The sequence below is a fragment of the Furipterus horrens genome, unplaced genomic scaffold, assembly GCF_987537825.1.
Source record: "Furipterus horrens unplaced genomic scaffold, mFurHor1.1.pri manual_scaffold_8, whole genome shotgun sequence".
Lineage (NCBI taxonomy): Eukaryota > Metazoa > Chordata > Mammalia > Chiroptera > Furipteridae > Furipterus > Furipterus horrens.
The window spans coordinates 81,748,626-81,763,730 of record NW_028327178.1 but is presented as its reverse complement, the minus strand read 5'-3'; the positions used below and the strand labels follow the sequence as shown (position 1 = coordinate 81,763,730).

The 15,105-nt window shown below is 40.7% G+C and overlaps 1 protein-coding gene across 1 annotated transcript in view; it reads right to left on the bottom strand.

Annotated features, from left to right (window-relative positions):
- PAK5 (p21 (RAC1) activated kinase 5) overlaps window positions 1-9,547 on the bottom strand; it is a 106,051-nt gene extending 96,504 nt beyond the window's left edge. The window contains exons 1-3 of the mRNA XM_090285026.1: window positions 9,487-9,547; window positions 5,102-5,316; window positions 2,973-3,071 (exon numbers count right to left, since the gene is read on the bottom strand). Coding sequence (XP_090141152.1) covers window positions 2,973-3,071; window positions 5,102-5,316; window positions 9,487-9,547 — 375 coding nt within the window. The remainder of the gene's footprint in view (window positions 1-2,972; window positions 3,072-5,101; window positions 5,317-9,486) is intronic.
- Between the last annotated feature and the right edge of the window lie 5,558 nt (window positions 9,548-15,105).

The following is a 15,105-nucleotide window of genomic DNA, read 5'->3' as shown; positions in this document are numbered from 1 at the left end:
GGGGTTGGGGTTTGAATCCTGGGCCTCTTCCAGTTACTAGTTAACCTTGCTAAGTCTTGCTTTCCAGAACAGGGGTACCTCGGATATATTGTGTTTAGTTCCAGACCACTGCAATGAAGTGAGTAACACAATAAAACCAATTGTAAGCTTTTTGTGGCTGGAGGGTTTTGCCTTCAATTTGTAAAAAGCACAACATGTTTGATGTGTAATTAAGCAAAGCTCAAGATGAGGTATGACTGTACCTAAAAGGTTAAGTAAATACCACTCATTTGTTAAGAAATGACAGCTGAGGTACTGTATCCATCAGTTGCACTGTAATGCTGCATAACACTCCCCCCACCTCACACACACATTCAGTGTCATTTGTACAGAGGTCTGCCTGGAGAAAGTCCAGCCATTGTTAATATCATGAGAACAGTTTGCAAGACACTGATGCAACCTGGAAGCCAAGGAGAGTGAACTGGAATGTGCATCATGAATGATGACGACTTCACTGTACTAGTCAGTGAGGGCAGTAGATGCCATGGAGTGAGCATGTGTACTGTGTGGTCATCATATTCAAAGTGACCGAGCAGGTAGAGCAACGAATCTGCAGCAAATTGTGTGTTAAGCTAGAACATTCCCCTGCAGAAACTATTCAGATGATTCGGAAGGCCACAGCTATGAGTAACTGGTGCTTGGGAGCTTTATCATGATGATGCGCCAGCTCAGGCATCATGTCTCATGTAGAGGTTTTTTGGCGAAACATCAAATCACCCAGGTGACTCAGCCCCACTACAGCCCAGATTTGGTGCCCTGCAACTTCTGGCTTTTCCCAAAACTAAAATCACCTTTGAAAGGGAAGAGATTTTGACCATCAGTGAGATTCAGGAAAATATAACGGGGCAGCTGATAGTGATTGGGAGAACTGTGTGAGGTCCCAAGGTGCCTACTTTAAAGGGAATTGAGGCATCACTGTCCTGTTTACAATGTTTCTTGTATCTTTTATCTTCTTCAATAAATGTCTCTATTTTTCATATTACATGGCTGGATACCTTCTGGACAGACCTCATACAATGGACCTGGGACTGGGGCGACTGCTTCAAGCTATAGGGATGCAGATGGGCCAGGGTAGTACTCGCTCTTCTAGAATCACTGAACTATCCAAGGCATGTTCTTATGGTGATGGTAAAAGCACTAAGGTAAATCTCAGCTGTACATTTCAAGCCTTTGTTCACATCACCCCATTGGCCAAAGCAAGTCACATGGCCAAAACCAAGTTCAAGGGGTGGGGAAGTACTTAACCCTCCATGAGGCTGTGGCAAGAAGAATGAAGAACTGAGTTAAATAACTTAGTCCACCAGATGGTATAGGTGAAGCACCTATTCAACCATGCCTGATCAGGGTCATAATTGATCACCAACATCTCTGATTATTATTGTTGTTTTTCGCCAAACTTCTCTAGGCCAATCAATCTTTCTTATGCTATTTGAAGGAAACTAGAAAATTTCTCCTGCTCAGAAGTACCACTTACTCTACTCACCTATCTGATAATGCAAAATGAGGTTCTCTCCTTTGAATTATTATTGTATTTTCCCTGTCAAAAGCACATACTTTGGAGGTGGAAGGCACACAAAGTAATCACTAACCCTTTTGGGAAGAAATGCACATGGGGAGGGAAGAAACATGTGGGGTAATCAAAGGCAGCTGAGTCTCTGATATTATTAGATCTAGGTTCAAATCAGAAATTGAGTGAATTTAAACAAATTAGTCCACTGTGTTGAGTCAAGGTTTCTTCATTTATATTAAATGGTTGTTATGAGAATGCCACAAAATAATAAATATTAAAATTTTGTACTTTGTAAAATGCTATCCAATGTCTGATAACAATAATGTGGATTTTGTTCAGACCTGTTTCAAGGGATATTTCTGAAAAATCTGCATATTACTGTAGATTTGATGGCTGCTTTGCTTCACACTAGCATCTGTGCTGGGAATAGAATTGGGGGAAAAGTCAAAGTGAGGTGGTCACAGAACCCCTGCCTGTATTCTGTCACTATGTGGAGTTAAAGCAGGAGACCACAGTCACTGCAGGAATGCTGGGCAAGGCATGTTGATTACTGAGAGAGAGAAAGCCTTCAGAAACAGATCTAACCATCAATTAGTCATAAATTATTTTCCAATATAACCTGTTGTTGACAGTTGCTTTAAAATGGTACATTCTATTTATGTTTACCTTGGTCTTGAGGTTGACTGCAGATATTAAACTCTTGAGAGAGATTGACTGAGAGCATTTACCTGTTCATGGGGTCTTAGTGGTCCACCTTTGAATGGAACCATAGGCTCCATCTTCCAAATTCCAGGATCATGAAATATGAAAGTCTAATTATTTTCTACTTGTCCCAGTGAGCCACAGGTGTGGGATCCACTCATTTGTGATTACAGAATTGTCACACTGGGTGCCGGGATGAGCCATCAACCATTCTGGAGAAGGTGTGTGATTGCCCTGCCCTCCTTCAAATGGAAGAAGGGTGAAGACCTGCAGTGACAGGTTTCTTGTCATGAATCCCTCTACCCTGAAAACATCAGCTTTTGCTTTTGGGAGGAACAACTAGATCATTTGAACTTAAGGCTGTTCAGTTTTTGAAAGGAAATGTTAGTGTATCTTAAGTGAAACACTAGAGTAAAAAAAGAAAGATGGTACTTTTAAGTGGGTAATATCAATTTTCCTTTTTTTTTTTAAATTTTCAGAGGGGTGTGTGTGTATAAGAGTAATAGGGAAAAAAAGAGAAGAGCAAGGGAAGGAGAGAGAGAGAAAGAGGAGAAAGTGTTGGAAGAGAAAAGCAGGAATGGGGCTCATCATATACTAACTTCATTTATACAATAAAAAACTGCTGTTCAGAAGTTTCTAGATATGGTTGGGTCATAGAAATGACATATAATAAATCTGGCTTTGGTTTTGGCTTTGTGCACTCCTTTGGAACAAACGTTACCTTGCCCAAATCTCCCGAATTTAGGCAAGTGTGAGAATCTGGGGCCAGTGTGAGGCTTTTCCTCCAGTCTCCATGGCATTGGCAAAGCTGAAGGGCATACTAAAACAGAAGGAGGGATTCCAGGCACTGAGAGTTGAGAGAGTCCAAGTCTGCTTTCCTCACTGGTTTTGCAAGTTTAGAAATATTAGTGATAGCTTTAGTAAAAGATTAACAACCTGCCCTCCTGGTGAGAGCCTTGGTTCCAGTCACCTTAACGGACACTGTCATAGGTCTTTCCAACGGGTGTTTTTGACAAGAGGTTTTAAAATATAGGTAATCTACTCAACAAGTTTCATTTTATAATTACATTTTCCTCTGTAAAAAATTAACAATCTTTACAACACACTACTTCTTCTGTAAGGCTTATATTTTTTCCTAAATATCCTTTGACAATTGTAAACTCAGAAGGTCTCTCTGCATCTCAACTATTCATACCCATTTAACTGGTATGTCCCTAAAACTTTCCAGATTGCGTATAAAATCAATATGGTTGGCACACTTTAAATTGGATCTGACCTGTAAATGGATCAATTCATTTTGTAATAAAACAATTTCTTGATCTCAGACCTGTGTCTTCCATACATCGGGTTTAACCAACAGCAAACTCGAGTGTGCCACACATAAGCCCCACACCATCCAGTCCCTCTTACCATCTAACTCATCCTACTATTTGATCATTAATTAAACACAGCTTTCTCTTGGGGGAAAAATATATTTAATAGTAAAATGTTGCCTAATATTAACCAATAGAGTTAATTGGTTAGTTTCTATTAAATATCAATCAATACCTGTTTAAAATAGAAAGTCTTTTTGTCCCTAAAGATTTATCTTCTCAAATATTCATCTTTTGTGTATTTTTAATTTTAGCTGGCCTGAAAAGTTTCAAAACCCTATCAGAAAATCAAATTCACAAGACAAAGGATTAGAAGACTTTGTTGATCTTTAGGCAGAACTCACTCACATGCTCAACACCAGACCAAAATGACCAAGGCAATGCAGAAAGATGGAACTGCAATTCTAATGTAGGCAGCTCAGTGGTACCTAATAAGAATTTCCTCTAATTTATTAGCTATAGTCCTTGTTTGCACCCTTTAAAAAATGCATCCGCTTTTGTTTTTCCTATCATTTAAAGACAATGTAGTCAATATTCATGTTAACATACAATAAGGTATTCATGCACCTCAGATGTCTACTAATATAATAAACAAAAGATGCAGAATATAATCTGATCTATTACAAGATAATGATAAACTTCAAAAATGTTTAACTACTATATGGAGCTTTGGGGGCAATTATTTGATGGTCTGTGAAACTCTTATTCTGAGGTACAGAAGAGATCTGCAATGGCTGGATTTTTTTTGTAGAAACTTAATATATCTGAAAATTATTTGGTCTGATTTCTGCTTTAATGTAATTATTTCCATGAACAATTCTTGCCAACAATCTACTAGCCATTTCTTTAAGGTAATTATATCCAATTCCAGGACTCAAATGATTCATTTTTATTTGAAATAGCTATTTCTTAGACTATAAAGACAAATTTGAATATACATGTATGCATACTTATGTAAATATATGATTACATAATAAAATCTGTATATGTATGCATGTGTATATATATGCATATACATAAAAAGTCTATTGTAAAATATGTTAATAATAAATTTTAAATAAAAGAAAAGTTTAAACATTCTGAGGGCAAATGCAAAACAGCAAAAGGTTGTCTAATATAATGTTTAAGTAAGGGTTATTACCAATATTTACCAGAAGGGGTGAATAATATTCTTCAGTATAAAGATTAGCAAACATCATTTGAAGTGAAATAAACATTTCCTATTTTGTGATTGCATTTTATGTGTCTGATTTTAAAAAACGATCTCACATCTAAAAGCTGAGGTTCCTTTGCATGTGCCGCAACTTATTCTAAGTGGTGAGCATTATAATCATTGAGGAATAATTGTGGCTGAGCTGTGGATATTTAAAAACAAATATACAACTTAGGCATTTTATAGTTTGCCAGTAAAGATGATACACTTCATCAAATAAGGACATGCTCCTTAAGGCAACTTCAAGACAAAGCCCTGCCATACCTTCATGGGAGCCAGCTGGATGGGTGTGATGCACGAGGGGTCCACCATGGGCTTCGGCCTGTTGGCCGTGTCTGCGAGCAGACTGTGCCACTGCTGGGGCAGGCCTGTGAACTTCTGTTCTTGTGGGTCAAACCCGGTGTGAACCCTGTGCTCAAAGTTGGATGGGCCGGATATTTCAATCTTTTTCTTTTTCTTTCCAAACATGATGCAAAATCCTGGGAAATGCAAACAGAAAAGAGGCAGCTATTTACATTTTGCCAGGAGAAGACCACAGGAAAATTAATTCATTCACAGTTACAGCTTTTCATTAATTTCTCTGAATCAGCAATTTTCTACCTTTTTCATCTATTGGCAGACATAAACTAATAATTAAAATTCTGTGGCACACCAAAACATGTTTTTTGCTCATCTCACAAAATAATAGGTATAATAATTTTGATTCATTCACACTGGACGGCTATTGTTGTGTTGGTTGTTGTCATTACCTAAACTGACCACCTAAGGGAAAAGAGGTCAGTGCCCCCGACTAAATAGTCAGGCATTGCCTGTTTTAGAAATTCTTCAAGCACTGTGAGCTTTACAGTACAGCAAACATGTTAGAGAACCTGGGCTTGAATGCCAAGGGAATCACTTATTCTCTGTGATCTTGAGTAACAGTTTCTCCTTCTCTGAGTTACTGTGAACAGGGCAATCATGATCATTTGGGAAATCCTCACCACACTGCTGTGGGCATCATATAAGATGATGTTTTGGCTTCAATGTTGCTTTGTTAGGGAAGCCTTATCTTAGCCCTCAGACTTGAATAATTGGGCTATACACTCCTCTAGCTCTATGTACATATTCTCCTCAGCTCTTATCCACTTGCTGTCAGTTACTTACAGTGACAGCGTACCCAGTGTCTGTTTTTCCTACTAGAATGTAAGATCTACAAGAGAAGGGATGCTGCCTGCTTGTTCATTACTATTGGCCAGTTTCCAGCATATAGTAGGACTGAAGAAATATTGGCTGATGGACTAAAATCACCAAGAATACATTTATTCAGAGAATAGCACCCGGGCTCAGAGCTCTATATATGTTAACATCTTCCTTTGCTGTCTCCCTTCTCCCTTCTCCTCCTCTCTTCCCTTTGCCCATCATTAAAATTTCTGTTTCTTCTTTATACACTTGGCAAGCGGAACCTTCCTGTTGCCTTCCAGTTTTGTCAAGCTCCTGTTACATCCTCTACATGGATGTCTAGTCTGTTTGGGCTGCTATAACAAAATACCAGAGGGTGGGTAGCTTAAATAGAACAGAAATTTATTCCTCACAGTCCTGGAGGCTAGAAGTCCAAGATCAAGGTGTTAGCAGATTATGTGTGGTGAGGACTTGCTTCCTAGATGGCTGTCCTTTTGCTGTAACCTCACATGGTGGAAGGGACACAGGTACTCTCTCAGGCCTCTTTCATAAGGGGCAGAATTCCATTCATGAGGACTCCATCTCTCAAGGCTCCACCTCCAAATATCATCACCTTGTAGGTTAGGATTTCAACATAGGCATTGTGGAGAGTCAAGTTCAGATCACAGCACTGCATATATATTCTCTTGATAGTGATCAGATCCTTCACGGCCTTAACTCCCAGACTCTACCAAAGTCCTTCCTCCCATCTACCCTGGCTGTTAGTTTAGAAAACTAATATAAGGTGCTAACGAAAAACTAATAATATATGATAAGAGCTCAAACACCTTGATGTTGCTTCTCCTAGAAAATGTAATTACATATATATTTCTATTCTTTAAGTACTTTTCTTACAGTAATTAATAAATATTGATCAACTGATTTAAAACGTTTGAGTGCACCTAAGCCAAAGTGTAAAGCAGCGAAGGAAGCCAGCTGTGGCAGACTGTCTCAGGAATGACGCCTGGCATTCATGCCTCCCTGTGCTCATGCCCTTGGGTGGGCCTCTCCTACACTGATTGGGAACCTGAACACGTAATTTGCTGCAGCCCCGGGCAGAACTGAAACCATGACACAACCCCTCCTGCTGCTCTTGGAACGAACAGCCAGCACGAGAACCAGGCTATCCTGCTGGAGGATGACAGACCACGTAGCCCAGCCACCTGCCAGGCCAGCCAACAACTAGCGCTGCAGGCAGAGCCACCTCCTGACCAGCAGCCACCTGCCAGGGGAGCCCAGGTAAACAAGCAGGAGGAGCATCCAGCCGAGCTGGACTCAAAGTGCTGACCTACAGAATCAGGACACAAACAAATGGCTGTTGCTTTATGCCATTCTATTTTGGAGTAAATTGTTGCATGGAAAAAAGCTTACTGTCACAGAAATGCAAAGACCCATTATTATCCCATTCCTTGCATCTTCGGAGGCCCATTTTTCTCTGTTTTTGTTGCTTCAAAGTCTCAAGTAACAACATCCAATCTGAATAACTATATTAGCTGCTATACAATTGTGTTAACTTAGAAGAGTCTTGATTGTGATGCTACGGTCTGAGTGGTTGAGGGCCTGGAATGTTTTCAGTGGCCAGGAAATTATGCCAAATAAGTAAGTGGCTCTATATACCATCTCTCAGTGTTATTTAGTGAAAATAAAAATAAACTGGAAAATATAATTTGGTCATGTGTTGGCTAAGTCCTCTTGACATTTTAATAAACTTATAACCATTTTTAAAAACAATCATTTAGAAAAATCATTTTAGAAGAGTTCTTTTGCATGTGTTTATACCTGAACAAGCACTGAAAATGCAAGGCCACATATTTTTAGAACCAGAATAGAAATGTCTTACTATTCTCTTCCTGATTGTGAGTTTCCCAGGGGTTGCTACAGCATTCAAGTGAAAGTATAACAAAGAAAGCTATTAATGAATTAATGTTGTTCTTGTTTTTAAATAAGACAGCTGTAGAGAGAAAACCCATGGCTGAATTAGTTTTACTATGTTGTATCCTGTGATACTATACAACTGAAACCTAAATGGTAATAAATACAGTCCTATAGTCTAATAAATTTCAATTAAAGTGTTACAGAGGAAGCAACTGAAAAGGAAAATAAAAAACAGCTCCAAATCCTAAAGCAACATTCCTGTGATGCTCACACCCAACTAAATGCAGAGAGAGAATCTCTGTGATGTGTAGTGATAGTCCATTAGTGATAGTCATTACTCTGATAGCAGTGAGGAGTCCCACGCTTGGGACAAAGTCAGGGTGCTTTTTAGCACACTGAGCAGAGGGACACATAGGGAAGTGAAGATCTGCTTGGTGCATGGTCTCTCCTCTATGATGTGTCTATGCTTAGTTGGTACCTGGCATGGTGCTAAATGTTCAATGTGTGTGATCTCACTTAACATTCACAAGACCCTTACATTTGGGGTCCCTAAGACCACCCCCAAGTTTGATTTGTGAGTTCTCCTAGAGCTCACAGGACTCATCATATAGTCATATTCATGGCTGTGATTTATTACAGTAGAAGGACACAAAGCAAAATCAGCAACGGGAAAAGGTGCACTGGACAGAGTCTGAGGGGAACCAGTCGCAAGTCTCCTGGGGTCCTCTCCCAGTGGACTCACGCAGGATGTGACTAATGCCTCCAGCACTGAACTGTGACAACACGTGTGAAGTGGTGTCTGCAAGGGAGGCTCATTAGGGACTTGGTGCCTAGGGAATTTATTGGGTACCGGTCACACAGGCACCCTCTGCCTGGTCTGTGCCCAAATTCCAGACTCCAGCAGGAATGCAGGGGTTCAGCATAAACCACGTTGTTTGCATAACCTGTTTAGCCAAAGCAAGCCATTCTTATGGGGAAATGGTGGGAACCCACCTATAACCCAAGCTTCCAGGTGCCAGCCAAGGGCCAACCTAGCAAATAAGGCTTTTCAAGGTAGGCAGTCTCAGGCCTGCTGTGGTAGCGGCTTCCTTCACAGGAGGTATTACTATCACACCTCCATTTTACAGAAGCTCAGAGCCCAGGTTTGAAAGTGGCAAAGGGGGAGACTCAGAACCTCAAAGCACATGCTTTTCATCACGGGGCAATGCGCTGCACCCTGCATTTGCCTTCTCTACTAGATATACCCCTGCCCTTCTTAGAAAACCCTATTCCCCTAGAAATGCAAGTTGGTGGATACCTCTCATGTCTCTCCAGAGATTTCAGCCCTTTTTCTGAGACTGAGTAGAACTCTGTCACTGAGCAGGTAAGGCTGGAGGACTGCTGATTCCGATGAAATTCAGGGCAGCCCCTAACGTTCAAGTAAACCAAAGGCATGGAATACTGCCTCCTGCTCCGGAGTTCCAGCAGACCTTCCAGAAGCATCTGGTAGTGTGAACAAAAAGGGGCCACAGGCCAAAGTCAGCAAGCTCCGTTGAGACCTGCATGGTAGCCTTACAAACTCCGAGACTGCAGGTTACCACATAGGATGGTCTGAACATAAAACTCCTTAACTAATAGGAGGTCGTGGCAGGTCGTCATGTCCCAGGCCGGTATCTTCCTTGACAAAGGTCAATCTTTACCTTTACTGAGCCTGTCTATTTATTGTCTTTTTGCATCTACAATAACATGCCTTTGGAATGTCAGAATGATCCCTTTTCCAGACCCCTCAGGGCACAACCTCTCCACCAGAGCAGGACACCAGGAACCCCTCGTTGTTCTCTTGGTTCCTCATATTACCTGTGTGTGCTGTAAATGTTAACAAACTGTCCCATACCCACCGATGTAAAAGAAGTATGTGTCTCTCTGTTTTACTCTCTATCCAATCACAGAGATTTCCCTGCTTTTCTTTCTCCCACCTCCCTAATCTACCACCAATAGATTTCATGTAACGTTCCTTATGCCTCCACGTTTGGTTGTAATATATAAAATACGATGCAAAACTGACATTCTCTGGAGCATCTTCTCAATCCATTCAGATTTTGCTTTATCGCAATTTTCAATTTGTCACAAATAAACTCATAAAAATTCTCTAAGGGTTTGGACTTTTCTTATGCTGACAGTAGACATGCCTTCGTAAAGAAAATCTGCTACAGGTTTTAAGATTAGACATTTCAAGACTTAATACCTACTACTGCCTAATCTCCTTGTTTCATTATTACATAGGATGTGAGCATTCACCTGCTAATTTGCACTAACTAAAGTGTGTTCCTGGGAACAGCAGCTCTCTGAAAGGGAAATTGGAAGGGGGTTGAGGGATTGATTCCTTAGTCAAATAAATTTGGGAAACTATGGGTTACAAAAATTTCTTTTATGGGACTTCTCAAAGTCTTTATTATGCTAATGTTAGTTACATTCCTAGAGGAAGATAGTAAACAGATTTTAGTTGCACTATTTCTAAAAGTTTCTTGCAAAATTTAGGACACATGTTGCTTTGAGGGATTATTTCTTTTGTTTTTCATCTTTTTAAAAAATATATTTTATTCATTATGCTATTACAGTTGTCCCAATTTTCCCCCTTTGCCTGTGTCCACCCAGTAACTGCCACTCCCTCCGGCATCCCCCCTTTGTTCATGTCCATGGTCATGCATGTAACTTCTTTGGCTACTCTATGTTCTTAACATCTCCCTGTCTATTCCGTATCCACCAATTTGTATTTCTTAATCCCTGTACCTTTTCTCCCATTCTCCCCTCCCCCCTCCCAACTGATAACCCTCCAAATGAACTCCATATTTATGATTCTATTCCTGTTATGCTTGTTTGCTTAGCTTTTTAAATTCAGTTGTTGATAATTGTGAATTTATTGTCATTTCAGTGTTCATAGTTTTGATCTTCTTTCTCTTAAGTAAGCCCCTTTAACATTTCATATAATAATGGCTTGATGATGATGAACTCCATTAGCTTTACCTTGTATGGGAAACACTTTATTTGTCCTTCAATTCTCAATGATAGCTTTGCTGGATAGAATAATCTAGGTTGTAAGTCCATGCTTTTCATCACTTTGAATGCCTGTTGCCAATCCCTTCTTGCCTGCAAAGTTTCTTTTGAGAAATCAGCTGTCAGTCTTATGGGAACTTCTTTGTAGATAACTCTGCTTTTCTCTTGCTGCTTTTAAAATTCTCTCTTTATCTTTAACCTTTGGCATTTTAATTATGATGTGCCTTGGTGTGGTTCTCTTTATGTCCATCTTGTTTGGGACTCTGTGTATCCTGGACTTGTATGTCTATTTCCTTCACCAAAATAGGGAACTTCTCTCATTACTTTTTCAAATAAGTTCTCAATTTACTGCTCTTTCTCTTCTCCCAGCAGCCCTATGATTCAAATGTTGGGGACTATGTGTTTCCTGGACTTGTATGTCTATTTCCTTCACCAAAATAGGGAACTTCTCTCATTACTTTTTCAAATAAGTTCTCAATTTACTGCTCTTTCTCTTCTCCCAGCAGCCCTATGATTCAAATGTTGGTACATTTGAAGTAGTCCCTGAGACTCATGCTATCCTCATTTTTTTGGATTTTTTTACCTTGCTGTTCTGATTGAATTTTTTTTTCCTTATGTTCCAAATCATTGATTTGATTCTCAGCTTCATTCGTTCCACTGTTGCTTCCTTGTTCATTTTTCTTTATTTCACTTAGTGTAAACTTCATTTCTGCCTGGGCTTTATTTTTTTGTATGTTTTATTGATTATGCTGTTACAGTTGTCCCAGCTTATTTTCCCTTTGCTCCCCTTTACCCAGCACCCCTCCTCCCTCCAGAAGTCACACCCCTTAGTTCATGTCCACAGATCATGCATATAAGTTCTTTGACTTTTCCCTTTCCTGTACTATTCTTAACATCCCCCTCTCTATTCTGCACCCTTAATTCCTGCACCATTTCCCTCCTTCTCCCCCCTCCTCCCTCCCAGCTGACACCTATTTACATGCTCCCCATACCTGTAATTCTGTTCCCACTTTGGTTGTCTGCTTAGGTTGTTTTGTTTTTATTTTTTAGATTCTGTTCTTGATAGCTGTGATTTTGTTGTCATTTTAATGCTCATAGTTTTGATCTTCTTTTCCTTAAATAAGTCCTTTTAACATTTCATATAATTAGGGCTTGGTGATGATGAACTCCTTTAGCTTTACCTTGTCTGGGAAGCATTTTATCTGCCCTTCCATTCTAAATGATAGTTTTGCTGGGTAGAGTAGTCTTGGTTGCAGGTCCTTGCCTCTCATCACTTTGCATATTACCTGCCAGTCCCTTCTTGCCTGCAAAGTTTCCTTTGAGAAATCATCTGATAGTCTTATAGGTAACCCTTTGTGGGTAACTCTCTTCTTTTCTCTTGCTGCTTTTAAGATTCTCTCTTTATTCTTAACCTTTAGCATTTTAATTATGATGTGTGTTGGTGTAGTCCTCCCTGGGTCTAGTTTGTTTGGGACTCTCTCTGCTTCCTGGACCTGTATGTCCATTTTCTTCCCCAAATTAAGAAAGTCTCCCTTTATTAATTTTTTAATTTTTTGCTCTTTCTCTTCTCCTTCTGGCACCCCTATGATTCAGATGTTGGCACATTTAATGTTATCCCAGAGGTTTCTAAGCCTCTCATTTTTTTTATTCTTGTTTCCTCCTTCTGTAGTGATTGACTGTTTATTTCTCTTATGTTCCAATTCATTGATTTGAACCCTGGTTTCCTTTCCTTCACCACTAGTTTCATGTGGATTTTCTTTCATTTCACTTAGTATAGCCTTCATTTCTTCCCTGTCATGTTTAATCTTTTCTGTCAAGTCTGTGAGTATCGTTATCACCCGTGATTTGAACTGTGTGTCTGTTAGGTTGGCTGTTTTCTCTTTACTCAGTTCTCCCATTGGAACCTTGATCTGCCCCCTATTTTGGGCCATACTTCTCTGTCTCCTCATCTTGACAGCTTTCTGTGTTTGCCTCTGTGTCTTAAGTAGAGCTGTAGCACCTGTCATGTTGTAAGGAGAGGAGCCTTAGGTATTTGTCAGTGTTGGTGACCCCTTTTACCACATTGTGGTGATGTATGTAGGAGAGGGGTCTGAGAGGGAACAATGCCACTTACTCTGCACTCACTACTTTTCCAGGATCTTCTCCCCCTACCCATACTAAACAAGCTGCCTCTTTTGAGAGACCAGAAGTTTCTTCCTCTGCCCAATCCCCCACTGGTTTTCATAGTCAGAAGCAATGTGGCTCTATCTTCCCTGGCACTGGAACTATGAGCTACATGATCTGGTTTGGGTCTGGGGTCACTTCCCAGGTTTAAAATGTATGACTGCACTTTTTGCCTTGGCTACAGTCTCCATGATGCGTTGCTGCCACCCACCACTGCTTCAACTAGCTGCACCACCAAGCACCACCCCCACAGCCAGAGCTGCAGTGCCACACCTCGTTCTCTCTGTCCCAGCTCCATCCCTCCTCCCTGTATGGATGAATTTCTTCTTTATTTCTTTGTTTGTTGAACTTCCATGTAGTTTGGTTTTCTGGATCTTCTGGGTTTTTGGTTTTTATTTTTAGTTTTGAAGTGGTTGTAAATTCCTTCTTAGTTTTGAGGGAGATTCAACATGTCTACTTATGCCCCCATCTTGGCTGGAAGTTGCTGCTTGGGTTTTTTTTTTTTTTTTCTTTTTTTCCTTTTTTTTTTTTTTCTTTAATGCTGTTGAAGTACCTACCCAATGAATTCCTTGAGCATCCTAACAACCAGTGTTTTGAACCCTGGATCTGATAGATTGCTTATCTCCATTTTGTTTAGTTCTTTTTCTGGAGTTTTGTTCTGTTTTTATCTGGGACATATTTCTTTGTCTCTTCATTTTGGCAGCCTCCCTGTGTTTGTTTCTATGTATGAAGTAGAGCTTCTTTGGCTCCCTGTCTTAGTAGCATGGCCTATTGTAGAAAAGTGCCCCTCTAAGTTGGATGGGGTGGAGCCTTAGGTAATCACCAGGGCAGGGCAACCCATGTGAACCAGGTTGATGGAATAAAAGATATGGTATTGCTAGTCTGTGGCTTTGTGTGGGAAAGGGCTCAGAAAAGGGACAATGGCCTCTGCCTGGCCTCTGGAGTTTTGTTCAGGAGGAAGCTGTCTCCCAGCACTCATTCTGATAACAGACACTTCAGTTTCTCCCTGTATGCCATTGGTGACCTTCAAGCTGCTGCCCACCCACACTGGGGAGGGCCATCTGCTTTATTCAGTTCACCAACTGAAATGCCAGTCTCTTCTAGAAACATCCTCATGGACACACCCCAAAATAATGCTTATCATCTATCTGGGATCCCTTAGCCAGTCAAGCTGACACATAATATTAAGCAACACAAACATATGGAGGAGATTTGATAAGAACATTCTTCATATTTATGTAGAAAATGAAGCAATCTTGCAGGAAGATATTAAAACTCTACCCGACTACAAACATGCTTACTGGGCCAGAAAATCACCACTAACATTTTTTTTCCTCCTGAATACTTTTTGCTCAAGAAGTCAGTTTCCGGACTATGAATTCAATTTTCAACTTTCTTGATCAAAGTCTAACTTTATATATATATATATCTCCCCCCCGGCAGCCGTCCGTCTCGAGAGACGATGGTGTAGCTTCTTAAGAGTCTATCTGCACTGCCAAGAATGGCTGTGCAGTCCAACTCGGGAGTGACACGGTATCTGTCTCCTCCCGTGTTGAATCGACATCTTGCGATGACGCTGGAGTGTCCTCTCCAGTGAAGCTGAAGCTACAGACCCTGGGCAGGGTGATATGGAGGGTCTGCTGTTGCCCATGCAGCAGAACCCCCCTCTCTTCGCAGCTGAAGGATCCAAGGGAAAGACGGAGTCAATACAGCTTGGCTTCAGGTGCGCCGCAGGAGTTGCCGGTGTTGACTACAATGTCAAACCGCCTTAGGGACTCCGGCTCCGGATTTTCTGTCGGGGTTTACTCCCTTAGCCTTTCCCCTGAAGAGGTATGCCGCAAGGCAGCGGAGGTTTTTTGGAGTCAGAGTTTTCCTTCTCTGATGTGCCCTGACTGGAAGATCGAACCAGCGACACTTAGCTCGCAGGCCGACGCTCAATCCACTGAGCCAAACCAGCCAGGAGAATATATATATATATATATGGTAATTATATTTATTTT